The 21,823-nt window shown below is 38.8% G+C and overlaps 2 protein-coding genes across 2 annotated transcripts in view; both read left to right on the top strand.

The window, feature by feature from the left end:
• The window catches only part of LOC115186454 (zinc finger protein 271-like), a gene marked incomplete at its 3' end in the record, with an annotated part of 264,983 nt that overhangs the window by 20,608 nt on the left and 222,552 nt on the right, over window positions 1-21,823 (top strand). The window lies entirely within an intron of this gene.
• Window positions 279-18,822, top strand: LOC115186794 (tripartite motif-containing protein 16-like). Its single transcript, XM_029746286.1, has 6 exons — window positions 279-1,456; window positions 1,889-1,984; window positions 16,785-17,018; window positions 17,738-17,897; window positions 18,023-18,082; window positions 18,314-18,822. The coding sequence occupies exons 1-6, from the start codon at window positions 860-862 to the stop codon at window positions 18,820-18,822; spliced, it is 1,656 nt and encodes a 551-aa protein (XP_029602146.1). The 5' UTR covers window positions 279-859.

Raw genomic sequence — 21,823 nt, forward strand, 5'->3', positions numbered from 1 at the left:
AAAATGTGTATGTGACCAATAACATTTTTATTTGATTGTATTTTTGAAAGTGTTACATAATTCTCAATCCGCTTTGCGTGGTGCCTAAAAACAGCACTTAGCCGTGGTGCTGTATATTAGCCATATACTGTCACCACTTCCACCGAAGTCATTTCCTCTCCTCGTTCGGCGGTCGGCGTCACCGGTCTTCTAGTCATTGTCGATACACTTTTTTAATTTTCCATTTGTTTTGTCTTGTTTTCTTACACATCTGGTTTCCATTTCCATCATGAATTGTTGTGTATTTAACCCTCTGTTCCCCCCATGTCCTTGTGTGGGATTGTTTGTTTGTAAGTGCTTGTACTCTGTTACTGGTGTGCATCGGGTTTTGTTCCCATGTAGGTTCGTTTTGTATTAAACTGCTCCGGCTATTACCTATCTCTGCTCTCCTGCGTCTGACTTCACTGCCACCAGGTCCGCAATCCTTACATATACCACACCTCCTCAGGCCTTATTGCTTATTAGAACACATACGTGTATTATAAGGCATTATAAAGGTCATTAAAATAATTATAATATGTACTTCATAGAAACGGTTACCCTTTATATTCTAATAACTCACATTTTAAGATTAATTATTTCATTTATTCCATGTTAAGGGCTCTAACCAAGGAACAAGACTATTTGTCTCCCTCTTGCTGTTGCATGCAGTTCCTCTCTCTCTTCCTACATTCCTCTAACCCCTTCCTCCCTCCCTCTAACCCCTCCCCTCTGGTAGAACCAGGAAGTCCATCCCCCTCCCACAAAATATCTTCTGAGGAAACGAAACTGATCTGAGTCTCTGTGTCGTCTGTCTGTGTGAGAGTGAACAACCGTCCAAATGGCTCAACAGGGAGTTCTGCTGGACCAGGACCAGTTATGTTGTTCTGTCTGTCTGGATCTACTGAAGGAACCAGTCACCATCCCCTGTGGACACAGTTACTGTAGGAGCTGTATTGATGGCTGCTGGGATCAGGATGTTCTGAAAGGGGTCAATAGCTGTCCTCAGTGCAGACAGACCTTCAGTCCGAGGCCTACGCTGAGTAAAAATAACATGTTGGCTGAGCTAGTGGAGAAACTGAGGAAGACAGGACTCCAGGCTGCTCCCCCTCCTGCTCTGTGCTATGCTGGACCTGGAGATGTGGCGTGTGATTTCTGCACTGGGACCAGAAAGCAGAAAGCCCTCATGTCCTGTCTGGCATGTCTGGCCTCTTACTGTGAGACTCACCTCCAATCTCACTACGAATCTCCTGCTTTCAAGAAGCACAAGCTGGTCAAAGCCACCGCACAACTACAGGAGAAGATCTGCTCTCATCATGACAAACTGCTGGAGGTTTACTGTCGTACCGATCAGCAGTGTATCTGTTATCTGTGTACAATGGATGAACATAAAGGCCATGATACAGTGTCAGCTGCAGCAGAGAGGACTGAGAAACAGGTAAGACCAGAATAACTTGTTGGTGACTGTCTGATAAACAAAGAATTAAAGATACAGTAGGAACTAAGGCTGTTTGAATATGAGATCATTGAAATGAAATGGATCCTCAGCAGAACAAATATGAACACAGACCTTGAGTATATTGATATGTTAACCCAGATTCTTCAGATGTATCACCATTTTATAATGTCAAACACTATTATCATTCTGAATGGCCTTTTATGAGTCCAAAGTTCAGTCTCAAACTGTTGATACTTGTAGTCCTACCATAAAAACTATAATCATTCACATAGCAACAAATAAATATCATTTAGTAAATGGACCATCCATTTTTTAGACCTTCCTCTCTATGGGCCCTATGTCACATTACTATACTATTGATCTACTGGACTAATAAAGCTTGATAGCTCATTGAAGAGTGATTCTCCACAGAGGCAGCTGGGGATGAGTCAGCAGAAGGTCCAGCAGAGATTCCAGGAGAGAGAGAAGGAGCTGAAGGAGCTCCAACAGGCTGTGGAGTCTCTCAAGGTGAGTATTGTTGACCAGAGGAGACACACCATTTCACCTGTCTCCTCCAGTCAGAGAGAGAGAGAGAGAGAGGTAGAGGGGCCCCTATCCAATCCCACTGACCCCACTGTTGGTAACAGGTTGTCACTGCTGAGGCAGTGAAGAAAGTAGAGGAGGATGGGTCAAGGCTGAGGGATCCTGAGAGGATCCCTGTGAGTAGTAGATCTGTGTTACCTCAGGTAACTTATTATTAACTAACCTGGTAGGTTTACCTCAGGTAACTTATTATTAACTATCCTTGTAGGTTTACCTCAGGTAACTTATTATTAACTAACCTTGTAGGTTTACCTCAGGTAACTTATTATTAACTAACCTTGTAGGTTTACCTCAGGTAACTTATTATTAACTATCCTTGTAGGTTTACCTCAGGTAACTTATTATTAACTATCCTTGTAGGTTTACCTCAGGTAACTTATTATTAACTATCCTTGTAGGTTTACCTCAGGTAACTTATTATTAACTATCCTTGTAGGTTTACCTCAGGTAACTTATTATTAACTATCCTTGTAGGTTTACCTCAGGTAACTTATTATTAACTAACCTTGTAGGTTTACCTTAGGTAACTTATTATTAACTATCCTTGTTGGTTTACCTCAGGTAACTTATTATTAACTATCCTTGTAGGTTTACCTCAGGTAACTTATTATTAACTATCCTTGTAGGTTTACCTCAGGTAACTTATTATTAACTATCCTTGTAGGTTTACCTCAGGTAACTTATTATTAACTATCCTTGTAGGTTTACCTCAGGTAACTTATTATTAACTATCCTTGTAGGTTTACCTCAGCTAACTTATTATTAACTATCCGTGTAGGTTTACCTCAGGTAACTTATTATTAACTATCCTTGTAGGTTTACCTCAGGTAACTTATTATTAACTATCCTTGTAGGTTTACCTCAGGTAACTTATTATTAACTAACCTTGTAGGTTTACCTCAGGTAATTTATTATTAACTAACCTGGTAGGTTTACCTCAGGTAACTTATTATTAACTATCCTTGTAGGTTTACCTCAGGTAACTTATTATTAACTAACCTTGTAGGTTTACCTCAGGTAACTTATTATTAACTATCCTTGTAGGTTTACCTCAGGTAACTTATTATTAACTATCCTTGTAGGTTTACCTCAGGTAACTTATTATTATCTATCCTTGTAGGTTTACCTCAGGTAACTTATTATTAACTATCCTTGTAGGTTTACCTCAGGTAACTTATTATTAACTATCCTTGTAGGTTTACCTCAGGTAACTTATTATTAACTATTCTTGTAGGTTTACCTCAGGTTATTTATTATTAACTATCCTTGTAGGTTTACCTCAGGTAACTTATTATTAACTATCCTTGTAGGTTTACCTCAGGTAACTTATTATTAACTAACCTTGTAGGTTTACCTCAGGTAACTTATTATTAACTATCCTTGTAGGTTTATCTCATGTAACTTATTATTAACTATCCTTGTAGGTTTACCTCAGGTAACTTATTATTAACTATCTTTGCAAGTGTACCTCAGCTAACTAATTATTAACTATCCTTGTTGGTTTACCTCAGGTAACTTATTATTATCTATCCTTGTAGGTTTACCTCAGGTAACTTATTATTAACTATCCTTGTAGGTTTACCTCAGGTAACTTATTATTAACTATCCTTGTAGGTTTACCTCAGGTAACTTATTATTAACTATCTTTGCAAGTTTACCTCAGCTAACTAATTATTAACTATCTTTGCAAGTTTACCTCAGCTAACTAATTATTAACTAACCTGGTAGGTTTACCTCAGGTAACTTATTATTAACTATCCTTGTAGGTTTACCTTAGGTAACTTATTATTAACTATCCTTGTAGGTTTACCTCAGGTAACTTATTATTAACTATCCTTGTAGGTTTACCTCAGGTAACTTATTATTAACTAACCTTGTAGGTTTACCTCAGGTAACTTATTATTAACTTTCCTTGTAGGTTTACCTCAGGTAACTTATTATTAACTATCCTTGTAGGTTTACCTCAGGTAACTTATGATTAACTATCCTTGTAGGTTTACCTCAGGTAACTTATTATTAACTAACCTTGTAGGTTTACCTCAGGTAACTTATTATTAACTAACCTTGTAGGTTTACCTCAGGTTACTTATTATTAACTATCCTTGTAGGTTTACCTCAGGTAACTTATTATTAACTATCCTTGTAGGTTTACCTCAGGTAACTTATTATTAACTAACCTTGTAGGTTTACCTCAGGTAATTTATTATTAACTAACCTGGTAGGTTTACCTCAGGTAACTTATTATTAACTATCCTTGTAGGTTTACCTTAGGTAACTTATTATTAACTATCCTTGTAGGTTTACCTCAGGTAACTTATTATTAACTAACCTGGTAGGTTTACCTCAGGTAACTTATTATTAACTATCCTTGTAGGTTTACCTCAGGTAACTTATTATTAACTATCCTTGTAGGTTTACCTCAGGTAACTTATCATTAACTAACCTTGTAGGTTTACCTCAGGTAACTTATTATTAACTAACCTGGTAGGTTTACCTCAGGTAACTTATTATTAACTAACCTTGTAGGTTTACCTCAGGTAACTTATTATTAACTATCCTTGTAGGTTTACCTCAGGTAACTTATTATTAACTATCCTTGTAGGTTTACCTCAGGTAACTTATTATTAACTATCCTTGTAGGTTTACCTCAGGTAACTTATTATTAACTATCCTTGTAGGTTTACCTCAGGTAACTTATTATTAACTAACCTTGTAGGTTTACCTCAGGTAATTTATTATTAACTAACCTGGTAGGTTTACCTCAGGTAACTTATTATTAACTATCCTTGTAGGTTTACCTTAGGTAACTTATTATTAACTATCCTTGTAGGTTTACCTCAGGTAACTTATTATTAACTAACCTGGTAGGTTTACCTCAGGTAACTTATTATTAACTATCCTTGTAGGTTTACCTCAGGTAACTTATTATTAACTATCCTTGTAGGTTTACCTCAGGTAACTTATCATTAACTAACCTTGTAGGTTTACCTCAGGTAACTTATTATTAACTAACCTGGTAGGTTTACCTCAGGTAACTTATTATTAACTAACCTTGTAGGTTTACCTCAGGTAACTTATTATTAACTATCCTTGTAGGTTTACCTCAGGTAACTTATTATTAACTATCCTTGTAGGTTTACCTCAGGTAACTTATTATTAACTATCCTTGTAGGTTTACCTCAGGTAACTTATTATTAACTATCCTTGTAGGTTTACCTTAGGTAACTTATTATTAACTATCCTTGTAGGTTCACCTCAGGTAACTTATTATTAACTATCCTTGTAGGTTTACCTCAGGTAACTTATTATTAACTATCCTTGTAGGTTTACCTCAGGTAACTTATTATTAACTATCCTTGTAGGTTTACCTCAGGTAACTTATTATTAACTATCCTTGTAGGTTTACCTCAGGTTACTTATTATTAACTAACCTGGTAGGTGTACCTCAGGTAACTTATTATTAACTATCCTTGTAGGTTTACCTCAGGTAACTTATTATTAACTAACCTTGTAGGTTTACCTCATGTAACTTATTATTAACTATCCTTGTAGGTTTACCTCAGGTAACTTATTATTAACTATCCTTGTAGGTTTACCTCAGGTAACTTGTTATTAACTATCCTTGTAGGTTTACCTCAGGTAACTTATTATTAACTATCCTTGTAGGTTTACCTTAGGTAACTTATTATTAACTATCCTTGTAGGTTCACCTCAGGTAACTTATTATTAACTATCCTTGTAGGTTTACCTCAGGTAACTTATTATTAACTATCCTTGTAGGTTTACCTCAGGTAACTTATTATTAACTATCCTTGTAGGTTTACCTCAGGTAACTTATTATTAACTATCCTTGTAGGTTTACCTCAGGTTACTTATTATTAACTAACCTGGTAGGTGTACCTCAGGTAACTTATTATTAACTATCCTTGTAGGTTTACCTCAGGTAACTTATTATTAACTAACCTTGTAGGTTTACCTCATGTAACTTATTATTAACTATCCTTGTAGGTTTACCTCAGGTAACTTATTATTAACTATCCTTGTAGGTTTACCTCAGGTAACTTGTTATTAACTATCCTTGTAGGTTTACCTCAGGTAACTTATTATTAACTAACCTTGTAGGTTTACCTCAGGTAACTTATTATTAACTATCCTTGTAGGTTTACCTCAGGTAACTTATTATTAACTATCCTTGTAGGTTTACCTCAGGTAACTTATTATTAACTAACCTTGTAGGTTTACCTCAGGTAACTTATTATTAACTATCCTTGTAGGTTTACCTCAGGTAACTTATTATTAACTATCCTTGTAGGTTTACCTCAGGTAACTTATTATTAACTAACCTTGTAGGTTTACCTCAGGTAACTTATTATTAACTATCCTTGTAGGTTTACCTCAGGTAACTTATTATTAACTATCCTTGTAGGTTTACCTCAGGTAACTTATTATTAACTATCCTTGTAGGTTTACCTCAGGTAACTTATTATTAACTAACCTTGTAGGTTTACCTCAGGTAACTTATTATTAACTATCCTTGTAGGTTTACCTCAGGTAACTTATTATTAACTATCCTTGTAGGTTTACCTCAGGTAACTTATTATTAACTATCCTTGTAGGTTTACCTCAGGTAACTTATTATTAACTAACCTTGTAGGTTTACCTCAGGTTACTTATTATTAACTATCCTTGTAGGTTTACCTCAGGTAACTTATTATTAACTATCCTTGTAGGTTTACCTCAGGTAACTTATTATTAACTATCCTTGTAGGTTTACCTCAGGTAACTTATTATTAACTAACCTTGTAGGTTTACCTCAGGTAACTTATTATTAACTATCCTTGTAGGTTTACCTCAGGTAACTTATTATTAACTATCCTTGTAGGTTTACCTCAGGTAACTTATCATTAACTAACCTTGTAGGTTTACCTCAGGTAACTTATTATTAACTAACCTGGTAGGTTTACCTCAGGTAACTTATTATTAACTAACCTTGTAGGTTTACCTCAGGTAACTTATTATTAACTATCCTTGTAGGTTTACCTCAGGTAACTTATTATTAACTATCCTTGTAGGTTTACCTCAGGTAACTTATTATTAACTATCCTTGTAGGTTTACCTCAGGTAACTTATTATTAACTATCCTTGTAGGTTTACCTCAGGTAACTTATTATTAACTATCCTTGTAGGTTCACCTCAGGTAACTTATTATTAACTATCCTTGTAGGTTTACCTCAGGTAACTTATTATTAACTATCCTTGTAGGTTTACCTCACGTAACTTATTATTAACTATCCTTGTAGGTTTACCTCAGGTAACTTATTATTAACTATCCTTGTAGGTTTACCTCAGGTTACTTATTATTAACTAACCTGGTAGGTGTACCTCAGGTAACTTATTATTAACTATCCTTGTAGGTTTACCTCAGGTAACTTATTATTAACTAACCTTGTAGGTTTACCTCAGGTAACTTATTATTAACTATCCTTGTAGGTTTACCTCAGGTAACTTATTATTAACTAACCTTGTAGGTTTACCTCAGGTTACTTATTATTAACTATCCTTGTAGGTTTACCTCAGGTAACTTATTATTAACTATCCTTGTAGGTTTACCTCAGGTAACTTATTATTAACTATCCTTGTAGGTTTACCTCAGGTAACTTATTATTAACTAACCTTGTAGGTTTACCTCAGGTAACTTATTATTAACTATCCTTGTAGGTTTACCTCAGGTAACTTATTATTAACTATCCTTGTAGGTTTACCTCAGGTAACTTATCATTAACTAACCTTGTAGGTTTACCTCAGGTAACTTATTATTAACTAACCTGGTAGGTTTACCTCAGGTAACTTATTATTAACTAACCTTGTAGGTTTACCTCAGGTAACTTATTATTAACTATCCTTGTAGGTTTACCTCAGGTAACTTATTATTAACTATCCTTGTAGGTTTACCTCAGGTAACTTATTATTAACTATCCTTGTAGGTTTACCTCAGGTAACTTATTATTAACTATCCTTGTAGGTTTACCTCAGGTAACTTATTATTAACTATCCTTGTAGGTTCACCTCAGGTAACTTATTATTAACTATCCTTGTAGGTTTACCTCAGGTAACTTATTATTAACTATCCTTGTAGGTTTACCTCAGGTAACTTATTATTAACTATCCTTGTAGGTTTACCTCAGGTAACTTATTATTAACTATCCTTGTAGGTTTACCTCAGGTTACTTATTATTAACTAACCTGGTAGGTGTACCTCAGGTAACTTATTATTAACTATCCTTGTAGGTTTACCTCAGGTAACTTATTATTAACTAACCTTGTAGGTTTACCTCAGGTAACTTATTATTAACTATCCTTGTAGGTTTACCTCAGGTAACTTATTATTAACTATCCTTGTAGGTTTACCTCAGGTAACTTGTTATTAACTATCCTTGTAGGTTTACCTCAGGTAACTTATTATTAACTAACCTTGTAGGTTTACCTCAGGTAACTTATTATTAACTATCCTTGTAGGTTTACCTCAGGTAACTTATTATTAACTAACCTTGTAGGTTTACCTCAGGTAACTTATTATTAACTATCCTTGTAGGTTTACCTCAGGTAACTTATTATTAACTATCCTTGTAGGTTTACCTCAGGTAACTTGTTATTAAATATCCTTGTAGGTTTACCTCAGGTAACTTATTATTAACTAACCTTGTAGGTTTACCTCAGGTAACTTATTATTGACTATCCTTGTAGGTTTACCTCAGGTAACTTATTATTAACTATCCTTGTAGGTTTACCTTAGGTAACTTATTATTAACTATCCTTGTAGCTTTACCTCAGGTAACTTATTATTAACTATCCTTGTAGGTTTACCTCAGGTAACTTATTATTAAATATCCTTGTAGGTTTACCTCAGGTAACTTATTATTAACTAACCTTGTAGGTTTACCTCAGGTAACTTATTATTAACTATCCTTGTAGGTTTACCTCAGGTAACTTATTATTAACTATCCTTGTAGGTTTACCTCAGGTAACTTATTATTAACTAACCTTGTAGGTTTACCTCAGGTAATTTATTATTGACTAACCTGGTAGGTTTACCTCAGGTAACTTATTATTAACTATCCTTGTAGGTTTACCTCAGGTAACTTATTATTAACTAACCTTGTAGGTTTACCTCAGGTAACTTATTATTAACTATCCTTGTAGGTTTACCTCAGGTAACTTATTATTAACTATCCTTGTAGGTTTACCTCAGGTAACTTATTATTATCTATCCTTGTAGGTTTACCTCAGGTAACTTATTATTAACTATCCTTGTAGGTTTACCTCAGGTAACTTATTATTAACTATCCTTGTAGGTTTACCTCAGGTAACTTATTATTAACTATTCTTGTAGGTTTACCTCAGGTTATTTATTATTAACTATCCTTGTAGGTTTACCTCAGGTAACTTATTATTAACTATCCTTGTAGGTTTACCTCAGGTAACTTATTATTATCTAACCTTGTAGGTTTACCTCAGGTAACTTATTATTAACTATCCTTGTAGGTTTATCTCATGTAACTTATTATTAACTATCCTTGTAGGTTTACCTCAGGTAACTTATTATTAACTATCTTTGCAAGTGTACCTCAGCTAACTAATTATTAACTATCCTTGTTGGTTTACCTCAGGTAACTTATTATTATCTATCCTTGTAGGTTTACCTCAGGTAACTTATTATTAACTATCCTTGTAGGTTTACCTCAGGTAACTTATTATTAACTATCTTTGCAAGTTTACCTCAGCTAACTAATTATTAACTATCTTTGCAAGTTTACCTCAGCTAACTAATTATTAACTAACCTGGTAGGTTTACCTCAGGTAACTTATTATTAACTATCCTTGTAGGTTTACCTTAGGTAACTTATTATTAACTATCCTTGTAGGTTTACCTCAGGTAACTTATTATTAACTATCCTTGTAGGTTTACCTCAGGTAACTTATTATTAACTAACCTTGTAGGTTTACCTCAGGTAACTTATTATTAACTTTCCTTGTAGGTTTACCTCAGGTAACTTATTATTAACTATCCTTGTAGGTTTACCTCAGGTAACTTATGATTAACTATCCTTGTAGGTTTACCTCAGGTAACTTATTATTAACTAACCTTGTAGGTTTACCTCAGGTAACTTATTATTAACTAACCTTGTAGGTTTACCTCAGGTTACTTATTATTAACTATCCTTGTAGGTTTACCTCAGGTAACTTATTATTAACTATCCTTGTAGGTTTACCTCAGGTAACTTATTATTAACTAACCTTGTAGGTTTACCTCAGGTAATTTATTATTAACTAACCTGGTAGGTTTACCTCAGGTAACTTATTATTATCTATCCTTGTAGGTTTACCTTAGGTAACTTATTATTAACTATCCTTGTAGGTTTACCTCAGGTAACTTATTATTAACTAACCTGGTAGGTTTACCTCAGGTAACTTATTATTAACTATCCTTGTAGGTTTACCTCAGGTAACTTATTATTAACTATCCTTGTAGGTTTACCTCAGGTAACTTATCATTAACTAACCTTGTAGGTTTACCTCAGGTAACTTATTATTAACTAACCTGGTAGGTTTACCTCAGGTAACTTATTATTAACTAACCTTGTAGGTTTACCTCAGGTAACTTATTATTAACTATCCTTGTAGGTTTACCTCAGGTAACTTATTATTAACTATCCTTGTAGGTTTACCTCAGGTAACTTATTATTAACTATCCTTGTAGGTTTACCTCAGGTAACTTATTATTAACTATCCTTGTAGGTTTACCTCAGGTAACTTATTATTAACTAACCTTGTAGGTTTACCTCAGGTAATTTATTATTAACTAACCTGGTAGGTTTACCTCAGGTAACTTATTATTAACTATCCTTGTAGGTTTACCTTAGGTAACTTATTATTAACTATCCTTGTAGGTTTACCTCAGGTAACTTATTATTAACTAACCTGGTAGGTTTACCTCAGGTAACTTATTATTAACTATCCTTGTAGGTTTACCTCAGGTAACTTATTATTAACTATCCTTGTAGGTTTACCTCAGGTAACTTATCATTAACTAACCTTGTAGGTTTACCTCAGGTAACTTATTATTAACTAACCTAGTAGGTTTACCTCAGGTAACTTATTATTAACTAACCTTGTAGGTTTACCTCAGGTAACTTATTATTAACTATCCTTGTAGGTTTACCTCAGGTAACTTATTATTAACTATCCTTGTAGGTTTACCTCAGGTAACTTATTATTAACTATCCTTGTAGGTTTACCTCAGGTAACTTATTATTAACTATCCTTGTAGGTTTACCTTAGGTAACTTATTATTAACTATCCTTGTAGGTTCACCTCAGGTAACTTATTATTAACTATCCTTGTAGGTTTACCTCAGGTAACTTATTATTAACTATCCTTGTAGGTTTACCTCAGGTAACTTATTATTAACTATCCTTGTAGGTTTACCTCAGGTAACTTATTATTAACTATCCTTGTAGGTTTACCTCAGGTTACTTATTATTAACTAACCTGGTAGGTGTACCTCAGGTAACTTATTATTAACTATCCTTGTAGGTTTACCTCAGGTAACTTATTATTAACTAACCTTGTAGGTTTACCTCAGGTAACTTATTATTAACTATCCTTGTAGGTTTACCTCAGGTAACTAATTATTAACTATCCTTGTAGGTTTACCTCAGGTAACTTATTATTAACTATCCTTGTAGGTTTACCTCAGGTAACTTATTATTAACTAACCTTGCAGGTTTACCTCAGGTAACTTATTATTAACTATCCTTGTAGGTTTACCTCAGGTAACTTATTATTAACTATCCTTGTAGGTTTACCTTAGGTAACTTATTATTAACTATCCTTGTAGGTTCACCTCAGGTAACTTATTATTAACTATCCTTGTAGGTTTACCTCAGGTAACTTATTATTAACTAACCTTGTAGGTTTACCTCAGGTAACTTATTATTAACTATCCTTGTAGGTTTACCTCAGGTAACTTATTATTAACTATCCTTGTAGGTTTACCTCAGGTAACTTATTATTAACTAACCTTGTAGGTTTACCTCAGGTAACTTATTATTAACTATCCTTGTAGGTTTATCTCATGTAACTTATTATTAACTATCCTTGTAGGTTTACCTCAGGTAACTTATTATTAACTATCCTTGTAGGTTTACCTCAGGTAACTTATTATTAACTATCCTTGTAGGTTTACCTCAGGTAACTTATTATTAACTAACCTTGTAGGTTTACCTCAGGTAACTTATTATTAACTATCCTTGTAGGTTTACCTCAGCTAACTTATTATTAACTAGGTTACAGCTACTTGGTGAGGAAGCTCACTGTTCACCTGGTTATAGATTGTAGTGGCCTACAGGCATGGTTGGTAACTTAGTGAAGTACAGGAATGGTTGGCGCAAAGCCTTCAAACGTTAAACATGTTCTGGTCATGGTTAACTGTATATATATATTTTTTTATATATAAAAAGGTGTAAATTCTCAACAAATCGCACGTCCCTGTTCCCTTTTTCAAGATGTGGCCGATTTAAACAGTCAGAAGAAAGAATAAAAAGAAATAACCTTTTTTTATTTGTTTCTAAATGGCTGCTGGGTAATTTGATATGTGTTGAAATCTGTTGGTTCGTAGACATCAAATAGAGAGAATGCTGCGCAGGTTCACTGAGTTGTAAACCTAATGGATAGGTGGAGATCATTGATTTGTAGCTCTGACTCAGTTGCTACCTCAGATTATGAGCCTATCAAGTGTGGTGAATGAGGTATGTAGTTCCCACAGAAGGCCACAGGGAGGAGCAAGAGAGATATAAACCCATACAGTTTATCTCTTTAAATACCCTGAAACCTAACAATCAATCTAATGTATTTATAAAGACCTTTTTACATCAGCAGATGTCACAAAGTGCTGTACAGAAACCCTAACCCTACGTATAATCTGTTTTATCCTGAACCCTAATTCTAGGGTAGGGTAGCCTAGAACACGTTTAGAAACTATTATAGTAATAATATTATGTTAGTAAATACCATTATAGTACTAAATAGGGTCTATTGTTATTTTTTAAATAAAACCTATGTATAGTACTTAGCATTTAACTGTTTTTATTCTATTATATTTATTATTTAGAGGAGTCTGTCTAAATAATGAAAAGTTAAGTTATTGCCAGACTTTTTAATGAAACCTTTATTTAACAAGGCAGGTCAGTTAAGAACAAATTCTATTTACAATGACGTCCTCCTGGGGACCAGTGGGTTAACTGCCTTGTTCAGCGGCAGAACAACAGAGTTTTACCTTGTCAACTCTGAGGTCGTCCCATTGTTTCCGAAAGGGGAAAGTTTGTACCAATTGTTGGTAGTTAAAACGTAAACCAGTTATTATTATAATATTATTATTATTATTATAATACATGTTTTTATGGCTTGGTCCTAAGAACAGGTTTTAGTGGTAAATTAAAAGGTAGTTATTTTTTGGTGCCATTTAGGGAAAACTGAATTGGGTTTGTGGCTGGATCAGCAGCTCTTCATCATGCGGCCGGAGAGACTCAATACAACAGGGGTCTCTGATTTCTATGCTGCAGTACTGAGGGCCTGGCAGCTGCTGAGACCCACACGAGGGGGGGGGGGGTGTGGTGCCTGGGCCGTGGGTCTGGGAGGAACCACTGATCATGGGTTTGGTGGACCTGGAGAGCAGGGTGGCAGCGTTCTGACTCAAAGCAGCACAGAGGCTACTGTACCGTACGGAGGTGGGCTTAGCGGGAGGGAAGGGGCATCCGAGGCAGGGGGTTGTGGGGGCTGAGAGCATGGCAGGGTATAGGTGGAGGGTGCTCTATCAGCTCCCAGTGCTGGAAAGGTCAGGGGTCATCCAGTGGAGGGTATTACTACATGGAGCCCTGGACACCAATAGCTGATTGGCTCGGGTTGACCTGGGAGTTGGGGAGGGGTTGTCCGTTTTCTACAATGACAGACTGTTCATCATGTTTTCTCTGTGTTGCCAGGGTAATGCCATTACTGTTTATTTAATTTCACCTTTATTTAACCAGGTGGGCCAGTTGAGAACAAGTCCTTTATTTAACCAGGTAGGCCAGTTGAGAACAAGTTCTCATTTACAACTGCGACCTGGCCAAGATAAAGCAAAGCAGTGTGACACAAACAACAACACAGAGTTACACATGGAATAAACAAACGTACAGTCAATAACACAATAGAAAAGTCTATATACAGTTGTGCAAATGAGGTAAGATAAAGGAGGTAAGTTAATAAATAGGCCGTGGTGGCGAAATAATTACAATTTAGCAATTAAACACTGGAATGATAGATGTGCAGAAGATGAATTTGCAAGAAGAGATACTATTAACTAACTGCTATCTCTCTGTCCCTCTCTCTCTCTCTCTCTCTCTCTGTCCGTCTCTTTTTCTGTCCCTCTCTCTCTCTCTGTCCGTCTCTTTTTATGTCCCTCTCTCTCTCTCTGTCCGTCTCTTTTCTGTCCCTCTCTCTCTCTCTGTCCCTCTCTCTCTCTCTCTCTCTCTCTCTCTGTCTCTCTCTCTCTCTGTCCCTCTCTCTCTCTCTCTGTCTCTCTCTCTCTCTGTCTCTCTCTCTCTCTCTGTCCCTCTCTCTCTTTCTCTCTGTCTCTCTCTCTCTCTCTCTCTCTCTCTGTCCCTCTCTCTCTTCTCTCTGTCTCTCTCTCTCTGTCCGTCTCTTTTTCTGTCCCTCTCTCTCTCTCTGTCCCTCTCTTTTTCTGTCCCTCTCTCTCTCTCTGTCCCTCTCTTTTTCTGTCCCTCTCTCTCTCTCTGTCCCTCTCTCTTTCTCTCTCTCTGTCCCTCTGTCCCTCTCTTTCTCTCTCTCTGTCCCTCTGTCCTCTCTCTCTCTCTCTCTGTCCCTCTGTCTCTCTCTCTCTCTCTCTGTCTCTCTCTGTCTCTCTCTCTCTCTCTCTCTCTCTCTCTCTGTCTCTCTCTGTCTCTCTCTGTCTCTCTCTGTCTTTTTCTGTCCCTCTCTCTCTTTCTTTTTCTGTCCCTCTCTCTCTCTCTGTCCGTCTCTTTTTCTGTCCCTCTCTCTCTCTCTCTCTCTCTCTCTCTCTCTCTCTCTCTCTCTGTCTCTCTCTGTCTCTCTCTGTCTCTCTCTGTCTCTCTCTCTGTCTCTCTCTCTCTCTCTCTCTGTCCCTCTCTCTCTCTGTCCCTCTCTCTCTCTGTCCCTCTCTCTCTCTCTGTCCCTCTCTCTCTCTCTGTCCCTCTCTCTGTCCCTCTCTGTCCCTCTCTCTCTCTCTCTCTGTCCCTCTTTCACTCTCTCTGTCCCTCTTTCACTCTCTCTGTCCCTCTCTCTGTCTCTCTTTCTCTCTCTCTGTCCCTCTTTCACTCTCTCTGTCCCTCTTTCACTCTCTCTGTCCCTCTCTCTGTCTCTCTTTCTCTCTCTCTGTCCCTCTCTCTCTCTCTCTCTCTCTCTCTCTCTGTCTCTCTCTGTCTCTCTCTGTCTCTCTCTCTGTCCCTCTCTGTCTCTCTCTCTCTCTCTCTCTCTCTGTCCCTCTCTCTCTCTGTCCCTCTCTCTCTCTGTCCCTCTCTCTCTCTCTGTCCCTCTCTCTCTCTCTGTCCCTCTCTCTGTCCCTCTCTGTCCCTCTCTCTCTCTCTGTCCCTCTTTCACTCTCTCTGTCCCTCTTTCACTCTCTCTGTCCCTCTCTCTGTCTCTCTTTCTCTCTCTCTGTCCCTCTTTCACTCTCTCTGTCCCTCTTTCACTCTCTCTGTCCCTCTCTCTGTCTCTCTTTCTCTCTCTCTGTCCCTCTTTCTCTCTCTCTGTCCCTCTTTCTCTCTCTCTCTGTCTCTCTCTCTCTCTCTCTCTCTCTCTGTCTCTCTCTCTGTCTCTCTCTCTGTCTCTCTCTCTGTCTCTCTCTGTCCCTCTCTCTGTCCCTCTTTCTCTCTCCCTCTTTCTCTCTCTCTCTCTCTCCCTCTTTCTCTCTCTCTCTCTCTCTCTGTCCCTCTCTCTCTCTCTCTCTCTCTCTCTCTCTCTCTCTGTCCCTCTTTCTCTCTCTCTCTCTCTCTGTCCCTCTTTCTCTCTCTCTCTCTCTCTCTCTCTGTCCCTCTCTCTCTCTCTCTCCCTCTCTGTCCCTCTCTCTCTCTCTCTCTGTCCCTCTCTCTCTCTCTCTCTGTCCCTCTCTCTCCCTCTCTGTCCCTCTCTCTCCCTCTCTGTCCCTCTCTGTCCCTCTCTCTCCATCTCTGTCCCTCTCTGTCCCTCTCTGTCCCTCTCTGTCCCTCTCTCTCCCTCTCTGTCCCTCTCTGTCCCTCTCTCTCCCTCTCTGTCCCTCTCTCTCCCTCTCTCTCTTTCTCTCTGTCCCCCTCTCTCTCTCTTTCTCTCTGTCCCCCTCTCTCTCTCTTTCTCTCTGTCTCCCCCTCTCTCTGGGTCTCTGTGTCCCCCTCTCTCTGGGTCTCTGTGTCCCTCTCTCTCTGGGTCTCTGTGTCCCCCTCTCTCTGGGTCTCTGTGTCCCCCTCTCTCTGGGTCTCTGTGTCCCCCTCTCTCTGGGTCTCTGTGTCCCCCTCTCTCTGGGTCTCTGTGTCCCCCTCTCTCTGGGTCTCTGTGTCCCCCTCTCTCGGTGTCTCTCTCTCTGTTCCTCTGTCTCTCTCTCTCTGTTCCTCTGTCTCTCTCTTTCTGTGTCCCTCCCTCTCTCTCTGTCCCTCTCTCTCTCTCTCTCTCTTAACAGCGCTCTGCACAGGCAGCAGTGGAGGACAGTGATCAGATCTTTACTGAGCTGATCCGCTCCATTGAGAGAAGGAGCTCTGAGGTGAAGGAGCTGATCAGAGCCCAAGAGAAGGCTCAAGTGAGTGAAGCTGAAGGAGTCCTGGAGCAACTGAAGCAGGAGATAGCTGAGCTGAGGAAGAGAAGCACTGAGCTGGAGCAGCTCTCACACACAGAGGATCACATCCAATTCCTCCAGGTAACTAAACTGTCTTGTTACATGTGATATGAAATTAACTTCATGTGAAACTATTCATCTCAATCATTATGTTGTCCTCTCTGTCCCTCTGTCTGTGTCCCCCCCTCTCTCTCTCTCCCTCTCTCTCTCTCTGTCCCTCTCTCCCTCTCCCTCTCTCTCTGTCCCTCTGTCTGTGTCCCCCCCTCTCTCTGTCTCCCTCTCTCTCTGTGTCCCTCTCTCTCTCTGTGTCCCTCTCTGTCCCTCTGTCTCTCTGTGTCTCTCTCTCTCTGTGTCCCTCTCTCTCTGTGTCCCTCTCTCTCTGTGTCCCTCTCTCTCTGTGTCCCCCTGTCCCTCTGTCTGTGTCCCCCCCTCTCTCTGTCTGTGTCCCCCCTCTCTCTGTGTCTCTCTCTGGGTCTCTCTGTCCCTCTCTCTCTGGCCCTCTGTGTCTCTCTCTCTCTGTCCCTCTCTCTGTGTCCCTCTCTCTGTCTCTCTCGGTGTCCCTCTCTCTGTGTCCCCCTCTCTCTGGGTCTCTGTGTCCCCCTCTCTCGGTGTCTCTCTCTCTGTTCCTCTGTCTCTCTCTCTCTGTTCCTCTGTCTCTCTCTTTCTGTGTCTCTCTCTCTCTCTCTGTCTCTCTCTCTGTCTCTCTCTCTATCTGTCTCTCTCTGTGTCCCTCTCTCTGTGTCCCTCTGTCCCTCTCTCTGTCTCTGTCTCCCTCTCTCTCTGTCTCTCTCTCTCTCCAGAGTTATCAGTCTCTCTCCAGTATCAGTGTATCTTCAGACTTACCCAGCATCGTTGTCCGTCCTCTTCAGTACTTTGGAGATGTGAGTAAGACCGTGTCTGAACTGAGAGAGAAACTAGAAGACTTCCTTAAAGGAGAATGGACCAAGATCTCCACTACAGGTGTGTTGAAAACAATCAGAACATCAACTTTAGACCATTGAAAGTTCCCTACTAGTCATATACATGTGGAATATGGTATGATGATAACATTCCCTCTCTCTGTCAATGTGTTTGTGTGTCTGTAGTGAATATAGTGGATGTTGTTCTGCCTCCAGAGCCCAAGACCAGAGAACAGTTGTTACAATGTGAGTGTCTTTATTGTGAAGTAACTAACAGTCTCTTTTTACTGACACTCCTAACAATCCCTCTAGAAATATATAGCAATAGTAGATCTAATCAAAGACTGGGTATCTATCTGACTCCTCATATTTCTCTGATTTGATCTCTGCTGTGCTCTAATCAAAGACAGGGTAGATACAGTATCTGACTTAACTTATTGTTCTGACTCCCCTCATTGGTCTCTGCTCTTCTCCCAGATTCCTGTCAGCTCACACTGGACCCAAACACAGCACACACACACCTCTCTCTGTCTGAAGGGAACAGAAAGGTGACCTGTACACGCCAAGTTCAACCATATCCTGGACATCCAGACAGATTCACCAACCGGTACCAGGTGCTGTGTAGAGAGGGTCTGTCTGGACGCTGTTACTGGGAGGTGGAGTGGACTGGTGATGTTATTACAGCAGTCTCATATAAAGACATCAGCAGAACAGAGACAGATAATATATTTGGATTCAATAACAAGTCCTGGAGATTATTGTGCTATAGAAGTGGTTATTATTTCAGACATAATAATGTTGAGACTAAAGTATCAGGCCCTCAGTCCTCCAGAGTAGGAGTGTACCTGGACCACAAGGCAGGTACTCTGTCCTTCTACAGTGTCTCTGACACAATGACCCTCCTCCACAGAGTCCAGACCACATTCACTCAGCCCCTCTATCCTGGGTTTTATCTCAATGGTACTGCTGAGCTGGTTAAACTGTAGTAGGGTCCACATAGATACTAGTCATGCTGGTGTAGTCTATAGCTGAGCTGGTTAAACTGTAGTAGGGTCCACATAGATACTAGTCATGCTGGTGTAGTCTATAGCTGAGCTGGTTAAACTGTAGTAGGGTCCACATAGATACTAGTCACGCTGGTGTAGTCTATAGCTGAGCTGGTTAAACTGTAGTAGGGTCCACATAGATACTAGTCACGCTGGTGTAGTCTATAGCTGAGCTGGTTAAACTGTAGTAGGGTCCACATAGATACTAGTCATGCTGGTGTAGTCTATAGCTGAGCTGGTTAAACTGTAGTAGGGTCCACATAGATACTAGTCATGCTGGTGTAGTCTATAGCTGAGCTGGTTAAACTGTAGTAGGGTCCACATAGATACTAGTCATGCTGGTGTAGTCTATAGCTGAGCTGGTTAAACTGTAGTAGGGTCCACATAGATACTAGTCATGCTGGTGTAGTCTATAGCTGAGCTGGTTAAACTGTAGTAGGGTCCACATAGATACTAGTCAAGCTGGTGGTGATGGTCCCCAGATGTGATGATTTATTCTGCTCTGTTTTATGTACAATCCTTATTTTCTGACTGATTTGAATTTGAAGAGATTTAAGGTATTCATATTTGATAAAATACAATGTACATTTCCATGAATCATGATGTCTGGTGTTGATGTATATTGGTTGTCATTCAGAACCATTGATATGTTTTCTCAGTTGGTTCTCTGTCTCTATGTAATTCTCCTCAGTATCATTGATCAGCTCGGCCCTAATTGATGTGTTCTCTGTCACCTGGAGCTGCATGGAAAATGGTCCAGGAACAAAAGGACAATTCAGGACTAGTCAGCCCACTACAAGCTGGTATCACTTACTTTCTACTAAACTATATGGACTGGTTTCCCAGACACAGATTAATCCTAGTCCTGGACTAAAAAGCGTGTTCAATGTAGATGTCCAGGAAACCGTCCCTAAATGTGTCATCTTTCATCCTCCCATACTGCTCAGTCCAGCAACATTAAACCTGTCCAGCAGGTGGTGCTATTGACCAAACAATAAAACCAGCAGATATCTGGACCTGCCACTCAGTATATCAGTAATGTTCAGAATAGTACTTTATTATCATTGGAGATTGATGGTCTTTTTAATCCACTATCCAGAGTCAGGAACAGATGAAGTTAGGTCTGCTACTGTTCAGTGATTAAATATGATTTATGGTGATGAAAAATACAACACTAAACTTCATCCAGTAATAGTTTTCCTTTGTTATTTATTCCAAGGTGTGTCTTTAAGTTGTAAATGGATTGTGTGGAGGTGAGCTGGTGGTGTGGCTGATAGAACAGAATGAAAAGGGTGGAAGAGGAAGAGGGGAGGAGTGAAGGGCTGTTCAAGAAACCAGATGAGGAAGAGAAAGATGTTCAGGGGAATTACTGGTCTCTGTTCCAAATGGTTCACTATTCCCTACGTAGTGCACTACGGTGCTTCTGACCAGGTCTAAAGTAGTGTTCTACGTAGGGAATAGGGGGTAGATTTATTAGAATATCATGCTTTAGTGTTTGGCACAAAACATCTGTCATTAACCTGGTTTCAGAGTCTAATACACACCATTAACCTGATTTCAGAGTCTAATACACACCATTAACCTGGTTTCAGAGTCTAATACACACCATCTGTCATTAACCTGGTTTCAGAGTCTAATACACACCATTAACCTGGTTTCAGAGTCTAATACACACCATTAACCTGGTTTCAGAGTCTAATACACACCATCTGTCATTAACCTGGTTTCAGAGTCTAATACACACCATAAACCTGGTTTCAGAGTCTAATACACACCATAAACCTGGTTTCAGAGTCTAATACACACCATTAACCTGGTTTCAGAGTCTAATACACACCATCCGTCATTAACCTGGTTTCAGAGTCTAATACACACCATCTGTTATTAACCTGGTTTCAGAGTCTAATACACACCATTTTCCTGGTTTCAGAGTGTAATACACACCATAAACCTGGTTTCAGAGTCTAATACACACCACCTGTCATTAACCTGGTTACAGAGTCTAATACACACCATTAACCTGGTTTCAGAGTCTAATACACACCATAAACCTGGTTTCAGAGTCTAATACACACCATCCGTCATTAACCTGGTTTCAGAGTCTAATACACACCATCTGTTATTAACCTGGTTTCAGAGTCTAATACACACCATTTTCCTGTTTTCAGAGTGTAATACACACCATAAACCTGGTTTCAGAGTCTAATACACACCACCTGTCATTAACCTGGTTACAGAGTCTAATACACACCATTAACCTGGTTTCAGAGTCTAATCACACCATAACCTGGTTTCAGAGTCTAATACACACCATCTGTCATTAACCTGGTTTCAGCGTCTAATACACACCATCTGTCATTAACCTGGTTTCAGAGTCTAATACACACCATTAACCTGGTTTCAGAGTCTAATACACACCATAAACCTGGTTTCAGAGTCTAATACACACCATCTGTCATTAACCTGGTTTCAGAGTCTAATACACAGCATCTGTCATTAACCTGGTTTCAGAGTCTAATACACACCATTAACCTGGTTTCAGAGTCTAATACACACCATTAACCTGGTTTCAGAGTCTAATACACACCATCTGTTATTAACCTGGTTTCAGAGTCTAATACACACCATTAACCTGGTTTCAGAGTCTAATACACACCATTAACCTGGTTTCAGAGTCTAATACACACCACTAACCTGGTTTCAGAGTCTAATACACACCATCTGTCATTAACCTGGTTTCAGAGTCTAATACACACCATCTGTTATTAACCTGGTTTCAGAGTCTAATACACACCATCTGTCATTAACCTGGTTTCAGAGTCTAATATCTGTCATTAACCTGGTTTCAGAGTCTAATACACACCATTAACCTGGTTTCAGAGTCTAATACACACCATCCGTCATTAACCTGGTTTCAGAGTCTAATACACACCATCTGTCA

Source organism: Salmo trutta, unplaced genomic scaffold, assembly GCF_901001165.1.
Source record: "Salmo trutta unplaced genomic scaffold, fSalTru1.1, whole genome shotgun sequence".
Taxonomy (NCBI): domain Eukaryota; kingdom Metazoa; phylum Chordata; class Actinopteri; order Salmoniformes; family Salmonidae; genus Salmo; species Salmo trutta.